Raw genomic sequence first — 14,599 nt, forward strand, 5'->3', positions numbered from 1 at the left:
TTAGCGTGGAAATCCTAACGAAGGAATAATGGCGTGTCTTAGCTGTCCGCGACAATATGCCCGAGTCCGTCCTTTACTCCGGGCGCGCGGTTCCGGGACGCCCTCCGTCTTTCTCGCCGTGTCGCCGATTGCACTTAGAATAACGATGCAGATAGACAATATGTGTCGCAGATTCGTAATAAACGGTCGACAACCATTATACAAGATGCCGTAATATCTTGTACAACTTCGCCAAGTTTCTTTTCTGGCGAGCCGAGTTCCATTATTAGTTTTGAAGGACGTGCACAGGACGGCAGAGCATCCCGATATGTGGAGAAAGAAACCGAGACTCGACTGCTTCAGACAACGCGGATATTGTTTCATCTAAAAGTTCGCTCGTCTAATCCATAAGCGATTTCGACTGTCTAACTTGATAACTAATATTCAATAACTGCCCCTCGAACTTGTTGAAAGAAGTTTTTACGTTTCCAAACTCATTCAATAAAACCCTGATTATATGTTTTTGACACTGAAACGCCAATCACCACGACCGCTCCAACTTCTCAAATTAATAAAAATATTCCGGAGGCGCCCTCCTCTTCTGCCCCCGTGCGTGCTCTACGTACGTCTCAATGTCTCGTTGTCGCAAATTACGAAGATAACAAGACGACATAATTTTACAATTTGGAGTTCCCGGAAATAGTTCCGATTCATTTGGTGGCGCACTCGTTCAAATTTAGCAATTACGGCTCAGAATAGACACGGAATGGTAGCGCTCTTGCATGTGCCAAACACACGATGTTTACAAGCTCCAATCCAACTCGCACAATTCATTGTTCTGCCTAGACGATTTATTTATTTACGGTAACGTCCTGACTCCACCGGATTAACACTTTTCATGCATATCTCCACTTACGTTTCTCATAAGTTCCGGATAAAATATTCAAATGTTTCAGACTTCTTTACTGTGGCTCACATAACGTATTGTATCGGTTGGAGCACGAAACATTACCTTGGCATACAAACGTCGACAGTAAATTTCGTTGAATTGAATATAACGTAAGGCGATATAGATCCTACATTCCTTCGACTGTCTTTCCTCCAACAAAAGTCGCCTCCACCTCTGTCACTTTCGTATCGTCGTAATTCCACCAGTTGAAAATGTGAAGTTGGTTTCATTTCCGGCGAAACCATAAATACTGATTTATTTTTAATACAAATAAAATTCAATCGTGTTCTCTCATGTGATGAACTAAAACGATTTATTTAAGTTTAATTGCAAAACTTTCCCTAACATAACTGCACGAAAAACTTCTCTTTAATTTAATAGTTCTTCAAAGTGACAATAGCGCAACGTCTAATGTACAAATGTACTGATTTATTGAATCAGCGTTTTTGATTTTTATTGTTACGTCTTTGATTTATGCTCCTTTTTTGGTCCTCAACACAAAAGAATACTTCCACTTTGAAAATTCCATAAAAGAGCGTCCTTTGTGCCGCTACTTATTTCATTAAAATGGAATTTATTCCATATTTGGGAAATATTTTATTTGATCTGACTGTTCTCCCTGTTTCACGTAAATTTTATGCAGAAACAAACTGTATTCCCTTTCGTATAGATGTTACATATGTCGCCACACACCTCACTACCTCAGTCAACCGGGGTGAGCGTCATCTACGCACAGGATCTCCATATAAACGACATCATTATCCCGCGATAGTCCTGACCGCCTTATCCTTTACAGCGGCACAATCATAAAACTTAACCTTAATTTACTATATTTCTTTCGGGAAATCGTTCCCTGCTAGTTATGGAAATTTAATGACCAATTTTGCCAATTTACTCAAATAATTATCACCTTCCCGGCTATTAAACGCGACGCTTAGTACGGTCATGCCCATGATAAAGTAATATTGAAGGAAAAAATTCAATCATTATGAAAATTACCTAATCTCAAATATGGTGTATCGCTATCCGCTTTTCGATATAAAACAAAAAGGACTTTTATTGTAACTGTCTCATTCTAGCGGGCCCATTTCACCGACTTTATGCTAATTTATCTAGACGTTGTGGGAAGATATGCAAGGATCAGATATTCGAAATGGGTTGGGACGACAATAATCCATAAGTAAAATCTACGATAGAATCGTGAACAATGAGATAGTGACGGTTTCTTATTCCTGCTGACGGTGCACTTAGATATTCCAAAAGTACCACGAATGTAACGTTACGTGTCTCAGCTTTTTGTACTGTTTGACTGCAGAGATTTTTTTGAACGGAATCGTTATTTCTATGTGGCATATGCCGTTTTAACAAGGGAAGTTAACTTCGGAAGTGGTGACAAAAGCTGGCGAACTATTATGTGATTCTGTGTGTATCTTGTTATGTGATCCCTGGCGATAATTTACATATAAGGGTCACATTGGGGTGTAAACTATCTGACCACATCGATTTACGAGCCTATTTACACGACGCCGCTGGTCCGATAATATTATGGAGAACTGTTAATGCACACGCCAAAACCACGACACAGACAACTGCTAGTTTATTATGCCAGTCATTGAACTTCCCCCAGTTTAATTAAGACGTGAATGAAATTTAAAGCTTTTTAAGATGTCGAACGCGTCGAAGACGAGCGGTTTAATTAGTAAAAATTCTGTTTTCATTAATTAAAATAAAAATGTATTTTCCAGACATTATAAAGTAAGAAATGTTTATTTACGTCCTACCCACCGTGCAACGTAGAAATAAATAATATCTTATCATTCTCCTGTATAACATAATTTATGGTATCCTAAAAAAAAAAAAAATTAGTACATGGGTTCTTGTAAAAATGCTACTTTACCATTAATTCCCAGTCTGTATCATTTATCAACACTAATATTCCGGGTCTCCTAAAGAAAAAACAGCGTTTTAAAATATTTTCAGACATGCATCTAATAAAACTACATATTTCAGTTATGATGACACACATTTTAGTCAACTGTGTAGGAATAAAAACAAGACATTTTAATAATGTTATACTTCATGTAAATAACCGCATTCCGGCATATTTTCCTTAAACAAATGTTATATGTATGACAAAAAAATATATACTCAAGTAGAACCAAATAGAAAATTTAATTAACATAACCTTTTTCGCTTCTTCTCTAAAATGCACTAAAATTGACTTATAACAAGTGCAAATTAAGGTCATAATGTTTCAAAACTGGCTTTCAGTGTTTAAGAATCGCAAAAAACAGTTATTTATGCAACACGTGTATAAAGCACTACCTCTTTGGAAGTGGGAAGTTTGCACGCACGAGCTCAGCGAGTGTTGTTATCTAATTCATAAAGAAAAGTGCTTCATACAAAATTTGAATACATAATTATTATGTGCAACAGCATTGTCTCTGAAAAATGAGGCAAAGAGAGGTAATATTAATGTTCTACTGTCATTACGTAACTTAGGTAACCAGCTAAAAGCAAAAAACTGTCACCATGCTGTCACCATTTAGAGTTCTTTTGCAATTTGTACTTCGATGAAATGAGTGAATCCTGTGGTGAAAACGGTAATAAAGCACTTCCATCAGAAATTATTTTTGTATTTTTTTTTTATTTGCAGCAAATGAAGCAAAACTTGATTACTTCCACAAACTGTAAAATAATAATTATTTACGGTATAAGTATCCTAATGTGTCATTTTACGACAAGAATTGGATAATAAATTGATCGAGTATAGCATCAAGTTACAGTACAATGTTTTATCTACCATCAATTATACTGTTAATAGCCAAAATGCAGGCAATATACACGATATAGACCAAGAAAGTATTTCCTCAAATATCGATATTGCAGCAAATGTGGTTACTGCAATTTTGATACCAGCGAAATCAGGACGAAAGTATACAAAGTATTTACAAATACACTGACCGGCACAAAAAAAGACTCATTATGATTTCTTTAATAAATGATCTTGAAATTATATTTGTGCTTATTTTTCTTTATTATAGTTAAATTGGGATATTTTCAATGATCAGGAGTGCTATGGTCACCATGGCAACCGAATTGTTTTGTTTAAATAAATTATTAGAAAATTTGCGCTACTTCCATGTTGTTTTTGTCGTGTTAAAAGATTTAATTTGACAATACGAAATACTAATTCAAAATGATGTTCAAATTTTGACAATTTTTCATAACATAAATTTTTTTCTAAAAAATTACTTTTTTTTCATTAAAATTGTATTTGCTGTGTTTAATGTTTTGTTTGTCGGACATTCTTTGGCAAAGAATAATTTAAATAACACTTATCAATACAACATGACATCAAAAAAAAATTCTAAGACAATGAATTACTATACATATCAATAAAATTAAAAGTGAGTCGTTTTTTGTGCCGGTCAGTGTATCTCACTTTACCACACTAGTGTGGTGCGTATGTCGTTATGATATTCAAATGAATATGATAAAGTCTGAATGATTGAGTGACAGTATTTTATTTTACGCTTCGAAAAAAGTATCCCCTTTGACGCATTATCATTATTGATTAAAAAACAATTTTTTAACGGTGTAGTAGGTACCTTTGATATTTAAGAAATGACACTCTGCTGTGATTTCTCATTAAGTCTGACTTGGTAATGCTGGATAAAAAGCTAACTTTGGCATTATCTAAAATAACAAACATATCGTGAAAAATATTTGTAAAGTTGAATGACACAGCTGCAATTCCCTTTATTGATTCGAGGTATCGGATGGGAAAAGAAAATTTAATTTTACGTTCTGATGCTTTCTATTACATCAAGATTTAGTGATTATACAAAAAAAAAACTCGGCTGAACAAAAAGTAGTGGACTATTCACCGGCAAGCGTCGTCTTGGTCATAAATTTCCGTTACAAATGACCCTTATGTAAACTAACTTTTAGATCAGAAGTCATCTTTCAGTGTTAGGTTCAAATATAATAATTATTATATGTATAATGTTCCTTAACGATTAACTGTTAGATTATTTGATAAATAAATTCCCGGTACCCTTAAAAGTAAATTCAATAAGAGAATTGATCTATTTATTTCCTTGACATATTAATATTAGGTAAAAATATTTTAAAAAAATCAATCTTCTTTTTTGTAGAAGATATGGACCTATCTGTTACACTAAATGTGGCAACATTTAAAAACATTCTACAGGGGTCATTATAAATTATTGTCACATCGCAGTTGGCGTTGAAAACCCACACAAATTTTGGATGTGCCGCCAGCCTTGCAACGTTTGACAAATTAGTAGATAGATTTCCACTACCGCCGGTAGCGCCACCAATCGACGATACTAAAGTCTATTTTTTCCTGGTAGGCGGATGCGCGCGGCATTTACGAAATCCTGCAACGAAATACGACCTCCCTATTGGTTAGTGGAATAAAATCCGCCTACCAGGAAAAAATACACTTTAGTCACTCATGTTATGAGGCTTGCGGCACATTCAACTATGTCACCAACGCCTACTGCGATGGGACAATCATTTATGATGACCTGTATGTATTCCAATAGTCTGCAAATATTTCATTTTTGTTGTATCCATGGAAATAAGAAAGAAAAATCAAAGCCATGTTGTCATACGTTATTTGAGGTAAAACGGACATAAAATTACTGCTTGTAAATGTTGGAAATAATAAAGAAAATAATTGCAAACCTGATCACAATCGTTCAGAATTATGATGCCACTGGCTAGTAAAAGGCAAATAGTCAAAATCTTTTTTAACATTTAAAATAAATGACATCAAAGCTGCACCTTTTGAGACCCCATATCTTCAAATCTAAGAGGTATAGAATTTTATAATTATTTTTCTCATTATTTTCTAACATGAGTTGATATTGCCCCATTGAGTTGTTCCGTGAATTATGGGGAACCCAGTATAAAAATAAAAATTACAATTCTCACAACACACGATTTCTACACGAAAAAAATTGCTACACAAAAAACCATAAATTAAGTAGGTGCTGGTGGAATATATTTCCATATCCTTGTAAATTGTTTAAGTTTTTAATAATGGGTTAGACAAATAGTTTGCAAAATACATGTACAGTTGGATTCAAAAAAACGGGACATGAATCTTTTCCTAATGGTTGGTTTTGTCCATTTGTCAATTAATTGTCTACTTGACAATACCTGCCATTTCCATGCCATTGAATTTTGACCATAATTGTAACCGTAAGACGGTTTCACACTATTAAAAACCCGAAAAAATTGTCTTTTTTTTTACGTGTCCCGTTTTTTTTAATGCAACTGTACAGTTGCGGCCGTTGAAAACTCAGACATTTTGACAACGCCAAACTTTTAGCTTTGTAAATGGTATTGAAAGTGACGTTTCTCAAAATGTCACTCAAACGTTATCCACATTAATTTCTCTCGCAATGGCTCTTATACTCACACCGTCCCTCAGTCAAACACATTTTTGCAAATCAGATAATTGCGGCATTTCAAAAGTTACGCGCGATTCTGACCTAATATGCCAAATACTGACACTGACTTTATAATCCTTGATGAAAATCCTGTTTACGCTAATCAAATTTCGGAATTTATACAGAGTGTTTAAATCTTTCCTGTCTGAGATTTCAACGGCCGCAACTGTACATAAAAAACAAGTACAGTTGAATTTAAAAAAACCGGGACAAACAACAAAGAACCCAATTTTTCTTGGACTGTTAATGAGTACAGTGGGGAGCACGGAATTTCACACACCAATTTGTATGTCATTAAAAAAAACTATCTAGTCTAAGCTTTATTGTCATTATAATCAATCATGATATATGTGATCATGACTGATGTTTCACCTAAACTGTCACTAAACTGCCGCCAGTATCTCATTTTAATAAAATTATGTCAGTGAAATGTCCAATGTGTGCGAAATTCCGTGCTCGCCATTGTACATACCTATAAAAAATATAGGTAATTTGTTAAAGTCTAACCTACTTATTTATAAATTAACTACCCTCAAATAATTCTAACCGATTTCTAATAAACCTTTTTCAAACTATTAAAAAACCAAAAAAAAGTATCCATTTTATTTTGGCGTCCCGTTTTTTTTTAAATCCAAGTGTACAATGGCGGACACAAAAATTCGTCCACGACTGTCATTCCACTGACGTATGCTGTAAAGCAGCCTTTAGGAACGAATAACAAATAACCTCATTTCACATGTTGACATGTGTCAATCAAATTGTGTCTATGGTCTTATGGGTGACAGTCTGACAGTAATAAATTGCAAATTTTAATTTGCAAACGTCAATAATAATTTTTAAGAAATGACAGGAAAGGGGAACGAAATGTTTTGGCTGGAATAGTACCTAATAAGCTACTTACACTGAATCATCTTGTAAAAATAATTCTGGTCTCTCCTTCAATAAATTATCTCTAATCCAAGTCAGCAAATCTTTAATTAACCCTATAATGCAAAAGTTCTTATAATTATAAAGTAAAATTAGATGCGAAATTACTCTAATTAATTAAAATATAATTTCCTTTTTATCTACAGAATAATTTTATCATAGTACCAATAATCATAAACTCATATTCACGATTTTTTCTGTTAACGTAAAAATGTAACACATATATTCCTTACAATATAAATATACTTTGCAATATGAAGTTGTCATCAGTGTTACTTAATAAATTTCATAAGGCACTTACATTCTTTGTCTTTCTCAGGTAGGGTCACAGAATGCGTTTTTTTATTATCGAAAAGTAATTCTGCACCCCCACTAAAAATGTAAATCATGATAAAATAAAAAAACCAAAATATGTATTATACCTCATACCCAAATTCCACAGTAATGTGTACATCCGGCATTGCTGTGTTTTTATATTTTGTTCTAGTTAATTTCAAAATATTGCAACATAACCTCTAGAGCCATCGATCTGAATCCAGAATAACCAATACAAAAGAAATGGACTGCAAATTCCCTAGAATTCAAATTACAGTATTATTATTTATAAATAATACCTATCAAACCAGTTATTTAAAAAACTGGTTCAATTTTTAAAATATAATCAAATGAGTGGTGGTTTTGAAAGACACGCAGAATTTTTATTGAAGTCGAACTATCTAGGTTTTTTTGTTATTTGAACTGGGTCAGCTGGGTATATTGGCTATCCTGCGATAAATATACAACAAAACGGAGTCTACTTTTACAACAGGTTATGTTTACAATTTAGTGCGGTATTGGTTCTCTTGGCGTTGTTGTTAGCGAAGTTGTTGAACAATAAAATTTGTTAAAAGTTACAATGGAAGAAGAATATGACGATAGAGCCTGGGACGGGGTTGACAGACTGGATAATGATGTATGTATTACTTTTGCTTTTATAATCAATTTGTTGCAATAATTAATTTTTATCAACTTGGAGCAGTCCGAAGGAGGTGACGAAGCTGAAAACCCTGAACAAGTTCTGAAAGAATGTGCTGAAAAATTTTCTACATCTGATTATATTATGGAGCCGGGAATTTTTTCACAGCTTAAAAGATATTTTCAGTCAGGGGGAAATCCCTTACAAGTGATTGAAGAATTATCACAAAATTACACTGCAGTAGCGCAAATGGCTAATCTGATTGCTGAATGGTTAATTACTGGTGGTGTAAATGTAACAACAGTTCAAGCGATGGTAGAAAATCACTTAAAAGAAATGATTTTAAAAACATTTGATCCTAAAAAAGCAGACACAATTTTCACAGAGGAGGGTGAAACTCCTGCTTGGTTAACACAATTGATTGAACATCCAACTTGGAGGTCATTAATTTACAGATTAGCAGAAGAGTATCCTGATTGCCTAATGTTGAATTTTACCATTAAAGTAAGCTCTGTAATATAGCAACATTTCGAGAAAATTAAATTTGCTACAATTTTTAGCTCATATCTGATGCTGGTTTCCAAGCAGAAATTACAAGTATTTCAACTGCTGCTCAACAACTGGAAGTGTTTTCTAGAGTTTTAAAAACCTCTATTGCTAGTTTCTTAACTAATCCTGAAGAGTGGCAGAACACTAGTAGAGAATGTGCAGTAAGTATCAGATTATTTAGCTTTTTAAATGTAATTACTAAAATTTTGTGTACATTAGAAAATGGTGTGCCATGGACAACATACTTATGTGTACAGTCAAGTAATCATACATGTATTAGCCCGTGAATCTAAAGGTGGCAGCAGCATGAAGAGATTGTCACAAGAAATTACCAAATGTGCACAAAAAAAGTTTGTATTTTTTCAGATGCTAAAACTAGGTTTTCATTTATTAGTTTTAGTGGCAATGATGTTACTCCCATAACTATGGCCTTAAATGGAGCTTCAGCATATCCTTTGGCATGCCAAGCATTAACATCTATGTTATCAAAAAATACATTAAATCCAGCTGATATTACTGTGCTATATAGAAATTATAATGCTCCTGACCCACCACCTATTGACTTAATCAGAACTCCTCAATTTTTAGGTTTGCACTTAATTTTTTACAAAAAAAAATATTTATTTGTAACTATATTTTTTGTAGAACTTCTAGTTGATGCTCTCTTTAAGCCTGGGGTAAAACTCAATCCCGATCATAAACCAAAATATATTCATCTGTTGGCATATGCAGCCAGTGTTTATGAAATGCCAGCAAAGAAAGGACAGAAACGCATAATCAACAGAGATGAACTTCAAGCCTCCGTTCGTTCCATCGAAACTGTACATAATATATGCAACACTAATAAAGGAAGTTCAGAACTCATGGCTGAACTTGGAATTATTTATCAGTGTCTTAAGTAAGTTGTAAGTTTTCTTATGTATCAATTTACATAATGATATGTTGTTTTAGATATCCAGTAGTGTCAGTTGGGATTATACGATGGGTTGAATGTACAGTAACTGAACCTAGCTACTTTAAATTGTCAACAGAACACACTCCAATTCATCTAGCATTACTTGATGAAGTAGTTACCTGTCATCCACTTCTTCATAACCAAGTGCTGGATCTATTGATTCGATTATTTGAATCCAAGCAAGACGAATTGGAGATTTTAGTACAAGTAAGTATACAATAGCAGTATATATTTGGAATTCTAAAGTTTTCCACAATAATTTCTGATCTACTAGTTTTTCGGCAATTGCATGAACTTTGAAAAAATGTAATGGCTAATACAGAAATTGAGACTATGTAATTGGTTTTAAAAAGACACTACCTATTTCAGCAGCACCTCCAGACAAATTACATTTTCACTATTTTAAAATGTGTTTTTACAGCTTGAAATGAGAAAAATGGTTCTGGACAGAATGGTCAACTTATTATGTGCTGGTTGTGTTGTACCAGTTGTAAAATATATTAAACAGTGTTGGCAAAAAGGTGATACAGATATTTCGTTAATTAGGTATTTTGTGACAGAAGTAAGTACATATTTTATTTTACGACCATAAAATTTAACAAGAATGTTAAAAGGTTTTAGAAACGATTGGACCCCCATATAGTTCCGAATTTGTGCACTTATTCATGCCAATGGTAGAAAATGACGAAATAACTGGAACGATGAGGGGGGATGGAGAAAATGATCCAGTGTCCGAGTTTATAGGTAAATAAATAATAACAATCTAAATGAAATACATAATTTATATGAATTTTGTAGTGTACTGCAAAGCCAATTACACTGCTATGGTGTAATAAAAAATATTAGGACTGTATTTGAAATATGAGCCATAAGAATAAGAAATACATAATTCAATTTATGACTTTTCTTTTGAACCTAATTCTTAAAACGTTAATACTAACGTTTATTCATTTCGCGCTTCAAAAATATCCCCTTTTTCCATGGTAGGTAGAGTCCAAAAGATAAGGGCATATTTAAAAGGTTTTAATTTTTTCTCAATATTTCTTAATCCGTCTATAGATTTAGAAATTAGAATGCACATTAGATAAACCGTTTAAGCATGTAGTAATCAAAACATTTTATACACTTTTTTTGACACTTATTAGCTTTGTGATACGGAATTAGATCTAATTAAAAAAACTTCCGTCGCAGCGCCACGATCGTATTATCGGTCACCATCTCCAATTTAATTTATAAAATGTTAAACCACGACCTGCTGTATTATAACCGGCCTGTTCAAAAGTGTAATTTGAGTGATCCCCGCAGAGCGCTAGTGTACGGGCGCTTTTTGGGGATATTATTCATCTTAAGTTTTTGTCACCCAGAGTTTTTCTCGTTCAAATGACAATCAAATTTAAAATCAAAAATACACTTGTATTCAGTATTGTTTTAGAAAGAAAATATGAACTTACTGTACTCAATCTTAACTCTAAAATCATGTCTAAACATATTTTTCCGTATTTTTATTCTTTAGAAGCGCCCGTACTGTGGCGCCCTCATCGGCGAAAATTGGCTCTTTCTCGGAAACACTTTCGCAATGCTTTTTAATGAAATGAACAGGCCGGTTATTATACAGCAGGTCGTGTGTTAAACAATTAAAAAATGTTGGCAAAAGATGAAGATATATCAAGATTATATATTTTGTAAACAGCATACATTTTTTCACAATTTATCACCGATTTAGAAGACCAAACGGTTCTAAATTTGAGCATTACGTTCGTGCAGTTGATGACAAATGGTGAAATAATTGATACTGAGAGGTGATGGCAATCGTTCATCGCTTATCCAGTTTCTGTAAATCTCAAGAAATGATTTACTAAAAACCATCTTTAGCTTGTAGGTAAATGACAACAATCCAAATTAACTATAATTTATACATATATACTTTTAATATGCTGCAAAGCCAATTACACTACTATAGTGTATTAAAAAATAGATCTATGTATTTATGGAAATATGAGACTTAAATGAATTTTTAAAAATCGACACTCATAATGGATTTTTTTTCTTTCTTAATCTAGCTCTTCCACTTTTTTCGCGTGTTTCTTTTTCTTCTTTTTTTTCTTCTCAGAACCAACTTCTGCCTCTTGACTGACATCCATTTCTGCTTCCACCGTAACTTCTTCCTCTTGTTTCTCCTTGTTTTTCTTTTTCTTTTTCTTCTTCTGTACCACCTCACTTCCTTCACCATTCTCTGCAGCTATTTCTTCTCTCGCTTCTACTACGCTGACGTTAGCTTCCTCCTTCTTCATCTTCTTCTTCTTCTGTTTAGGTGTTTCTTGAGCCGTATCTTCTTCTTTGACCTCCGACTCGGACCTCTTCCTTTTTGAAGTTGACGGTAATGTTGAATCTGCAGCGGCCGGATATTGCTTCACTTCATTGCCCCCTTGGTACTTTTCAAATTTAGCTTTGGCTTTTGCGGTGCCACTTATCCTCCTTAAGTTGCCTTCTTCCAATATTCTAAGCCGCGCTTCCAACTTGGCTCTGTGTTCGGCTCCTAACGTGAAGTTGCCGTCTTCACCTAACGCGTCAACGCGCGTTGCTAATGATGCCTTGGCAGCTAACATTCGAGACATTTTACCCTTATTTTTCGTGCTACTTTGTCCTATTAGTTGAGCGTGATATATCAGGCCGTATTTTGGAGTGTCTTTTTTCGTTTTTAAAGCTCTAAATAACGCTTTTTCCGCGCCTAAAATTTGTACCGTTGACGCAGGATGTTTGGCCAAATTAATCAGAGAACCAGCATGGGAAATTAATCGAGCGCCAACTAAATCTCCGACCAAAACGGTTAAATTTGGTGCCATAGCCATCATGCGCGCTTTGAGATAGTCATACAATTGCACGCGGTAAGCTGAAATTTCGATAACTTGATCACACAGATTTTGTATATTTAAAATATCATTGTCAGATATTTCGGTACCCATTGAAATTTCCGCTGCTTCTTTAACTTTCTCTTCAATTTCTTCAGGAAGAATGTCTGATAAATCTGAACTACCTGTATTATCACGCGTCCCTATCAGTTTTACAGTCTTCACAAATGCAACATTGTCAGTTATGATTTTACCCAGTTCAGGAAAGTGCCAACCGTACCACTCACGACATCTCATTACATAATTATTAAGTTCCTTGTCAAGGTCATCTAATAATGACACAGCTTGCACTATCATTGTATCAATTTTGTCTGGTGAAAATTTCAGTTTATAACGAGATAATGAATGAGCCAAACCTAAGGCCATCGCAGTCATTTCTTTTTTAGGTAACCCCGTGATGAGGCTGTCCAGTTGAGACCGAATACACCTCATCAACTCTTGCACTGCAGTATTCGAAAGACATTGCAAACTAAGCTTATCTTTAATTGCAGATCCTAATTTCGCATCTGCCACGAGAAGCTTGTCCTGCACTTCCTTGTCAACATATTTCTTCAAAACTTTTTTCAGGCTTTTTGAAACTTTTCCTTCTACCGCAGCAGTCGTTGCGGCCAAAGCCTCCGTTGTATCCTCAAATTTTGCAAAATGTTTTAACTTCACACTAAAAAATTACACACATTAGCTTTTCATATTCACAAAAAGTGGTAGCAGTACATTCTCCCTGCGGATTCCGGTGAGTTAAATTCGTGGTATAAGTTGTCGATCTCCTTTAATTTACTTTCGTCCAAGAGCTGAAAGCGTGGAAAATGTAAGGTTATATGGGTTAAAATTTTACGTCGACTTACCTTAAATAAAGCGTAACCCGCCGGGGTTTCAAACAAAATCAACATTTTTCTTTTGTATGTAATGGCGATGACTATTACACTTTTTATTTAAACAAACAACTCAAATAACAAAAATACCGGTCATTAATCAACTAACACGCTTCCCTCATCGTGACGTGATTTCTGGATACGGAACGGATACGGAAACGGGTGCTGACATCTGTTAACACTTTTTGTTACTAATGAAACGCACTAATACAAATCGCCCGTGCTATATGAATACAAACACACATTCAAAAGAAAATACCGGGTGTATTATGAAAAATCTTTGGTGCTGTAACTTCGTTATTTTTCATACGATTTTAATAAATGATGTGTCAAACAAAATCGTTTAAAATGGGCTACAATTTGAATTGATAATTGATCCAATATTTGTTCTTGAATTCAGTTTTTGACAGATGATAGTCAACTTTTTTTTTTCAAATTGCACTATTAACTTTTTTTTGCTCAGTTTTATAGATTTTAATTTTGAATATGAAAATGTAAACAACCATGCTCATGTATAGAAACAAAAAGAAGAAATTAAAAAATAATGTAATTTTTTTTTAAATCAAGCGGTCACATTAAACAGTAATAAAAGTGCATTCTAATATTTTGCAAAGTGACTAAGAGAACTATGGACATTCAAGATAATGTCTATTTGATTCCGCCCGATAACAGAGATGATTTAGTAGAATCCAGTCGATTAGTGAAGGGACATTTGGTGGGGGAAACTTGCGCGGTTCAAATATCCAACCAATAGCAACCACTCTTATTTACTAATAAATGGACCTGGTCGAACCACAGAACGGTCGTACAAAATTATAGTGTTTTTTTTTGTCATACTCATTTTTACGTAATCTAAATTACTATTTTAATGACAAGAAATTATCGTCATGTTATACCGTAGTATAATAAATAAAATTTACTAATAAAAGCAGAGATGTTTTATCAAAACGAACAAGAAACGTCGTTTGGATCCATTACAAGAAAATGTAATACTTTGTTAACACATTGGAATATTCCTGGT

General features: G+C 34.0%; 3 protein-coding genes across 6 annotated transcripts; 1 reads left to right on the forward strand and 2 right to left on the reverse strand.

Annotated features, from left to right (window-relative positions):
* Positions 1-2,649: 2,649 nt before the first annotated feature.
* Urm1 (Ubiquitin-related modifier 1) lies at positions 2,650-7,980 on the reverse strand. Its single transcript, XM_069039066.1, has 6 exons — positions 7,965-7,980; positions 7,771-7,915; positions 7,643-7,713; positions 7,316-7,397; positions 2,826-2,874; positions 2,650-2,774 (listed from the first exon to the last, which is right to left on the reverse strand). The coding sequence occupies exons 2-6, from the start codon at positions 7,800-7,802 to the stop codon at positions 2,706-2,708; spliced, it is 303 nt and encodes a 100-aa protein (XP_068895167.1). The 5' UTR covers positions 7,803-7,915; positions 7,965-7,980; the 3' UTR covers positions 2,650-2,705.
* Positions 7,981-8,106: 126 nt separating this feature from the next.
* TH1 (negative elongation factor complex member TH1) lies at positions 8,107-10,694 on the forward strand. Of its 4 annotated transcripts, none has more exons than XM_069039017.1 (10): positions 8,107-8,293; positions 8,357-8,800; positions 8,857-9,006; positions 9,065-9,195; positions 9,240-9,433; positions 9,491-9,743; positions 9,797-10,007; positions 10,222-10,362; positions 10,415-10,544; positions 10,599-10,694. In XM_069039017.1, the coding sequence occupies exons 1-10, from the start codon at positions 8,237-8,239 to the stop codon at positions 10,631-10,633; spliced, it is 1,746 nt and encodes a 581-aa protein (XP_068895118.1). In that variant the 5' UTR covers positions 8,107-8,236; the 3' UTR covers positions 10,634-10,694. The 4 variants fall into 4 exon arrangements, with proteins under 4 accessions (XP_068895118.1, XP_068895124.1, XP_068895130.1 ...); XM_069039023.1 differs by having other exon boundaries at positions 8,360-8,800; XM_069039029.1 differs by having other exon boundaries at positions 8,108-8,293; positions 9,246-9,433.
* Positions 10,695-11,699: 1,005 nt separating this feature from the next.
* Positions 11,700-13,736, reverse strand: nop5 (nop5 ribonucleoprotein). Its single transcript, XM_069039053.1, has 3 exons — positions 13,552-13,736; positions 13,421-13,497; positions 11,700-13,367 (listed from the first exon to the last, which is right to left on the reverse strand). The coding sequence occupies exons 1-3, from the start codon at positions 13,594-13,596 to the stop codon at positions 11,852-11,854; spliced, it is 1,638 nt and encodes a 545-aa protein (XP_068895154.1). The 5' UTR covers positions 13,597-13,736; the 3' UTR covers positions 11,700-11,851.
* Between the last annotated feature and the right edge of the window lie 863 nt (positions 13,737-14,599).

The sequence above is a fragment of the Tenebrio molitor genome, chromosome 1 (genome assembly GCF_963966145.1).
Source record: "Tenebrio molitor chromosome 1, icTenMoli1.1, whole genome shotgun sequence".
NCBI classification, from domain to species: domain Eukaryota; kingdom Metazoa; phylum Arthropoda; class Insecta; order Coleoptera; family Tenebrionidae; genus Tenebrio; species Tenebrio molitor.

Bases quoted from the DNA above. Each gene is read 5' to 3' on its own strand.
- TH1 (XM_069039017.1), top strand. From the start codon at position 8,237: ATGGAAGAAGAATATGACGATAGAGCCTGGGACGGGGTTGACAGACTG. The intron at 9,434-9,490 runs GTTTGCACTTAA...TATTTTTTGTAG, and splicing joins CAGAACTCCTCAATTTTTAG to AACTTCTAGTTGATGCTCTC. The intron at 10,008-10,221 runs GTAAGTATACAA...GTGTTTTTACAG, and splicing joins AATTGGAGATTTTAGTACAA to CTTGAAATGAGAAAAATGGT.
- Urm1 (XM_069039066.1), bottom strand. From the start codon at position 7,802: ATGCCGGATGTACACATTACTGTGGAATTTGG. The intron at 7,714-7,770 runs GTATGAGGTATA...TTACATTTTTAG, and splicing joins CACATTACTGTGGAATTTGG to TGGGGGTGCAGAATTACTTT. The intron at 2,875-7,315 runs GTAAGTAGCTTA...TTTTTTCTTTAG, and splicing joins TTTTTACAAGATGATTCAGT to GAGACCCGGAATATTAGTGT.
- nop5 (XM_069039053.1), bottom strand. From the start codon at position 13,596: ATGTTGATTTTGTTTGAAACCCCGGCGGGTTACGCTTTATTTAAG. The intron at 13,498-13,551 runs GTAAGTCGACGT...CCACGCTTTCAG, and splicing joins CGGGTTACGCTTTATTTAAG to CTCTTGGACGAAAGTAAATT. The intron at 13,368-13,420 runs GTACTGCTACCA...GTAATTTTTTAG, and splicing joins CCGGAATCCGCAGGGAGAAT to TGTGAAGTTAAAACATTTTG.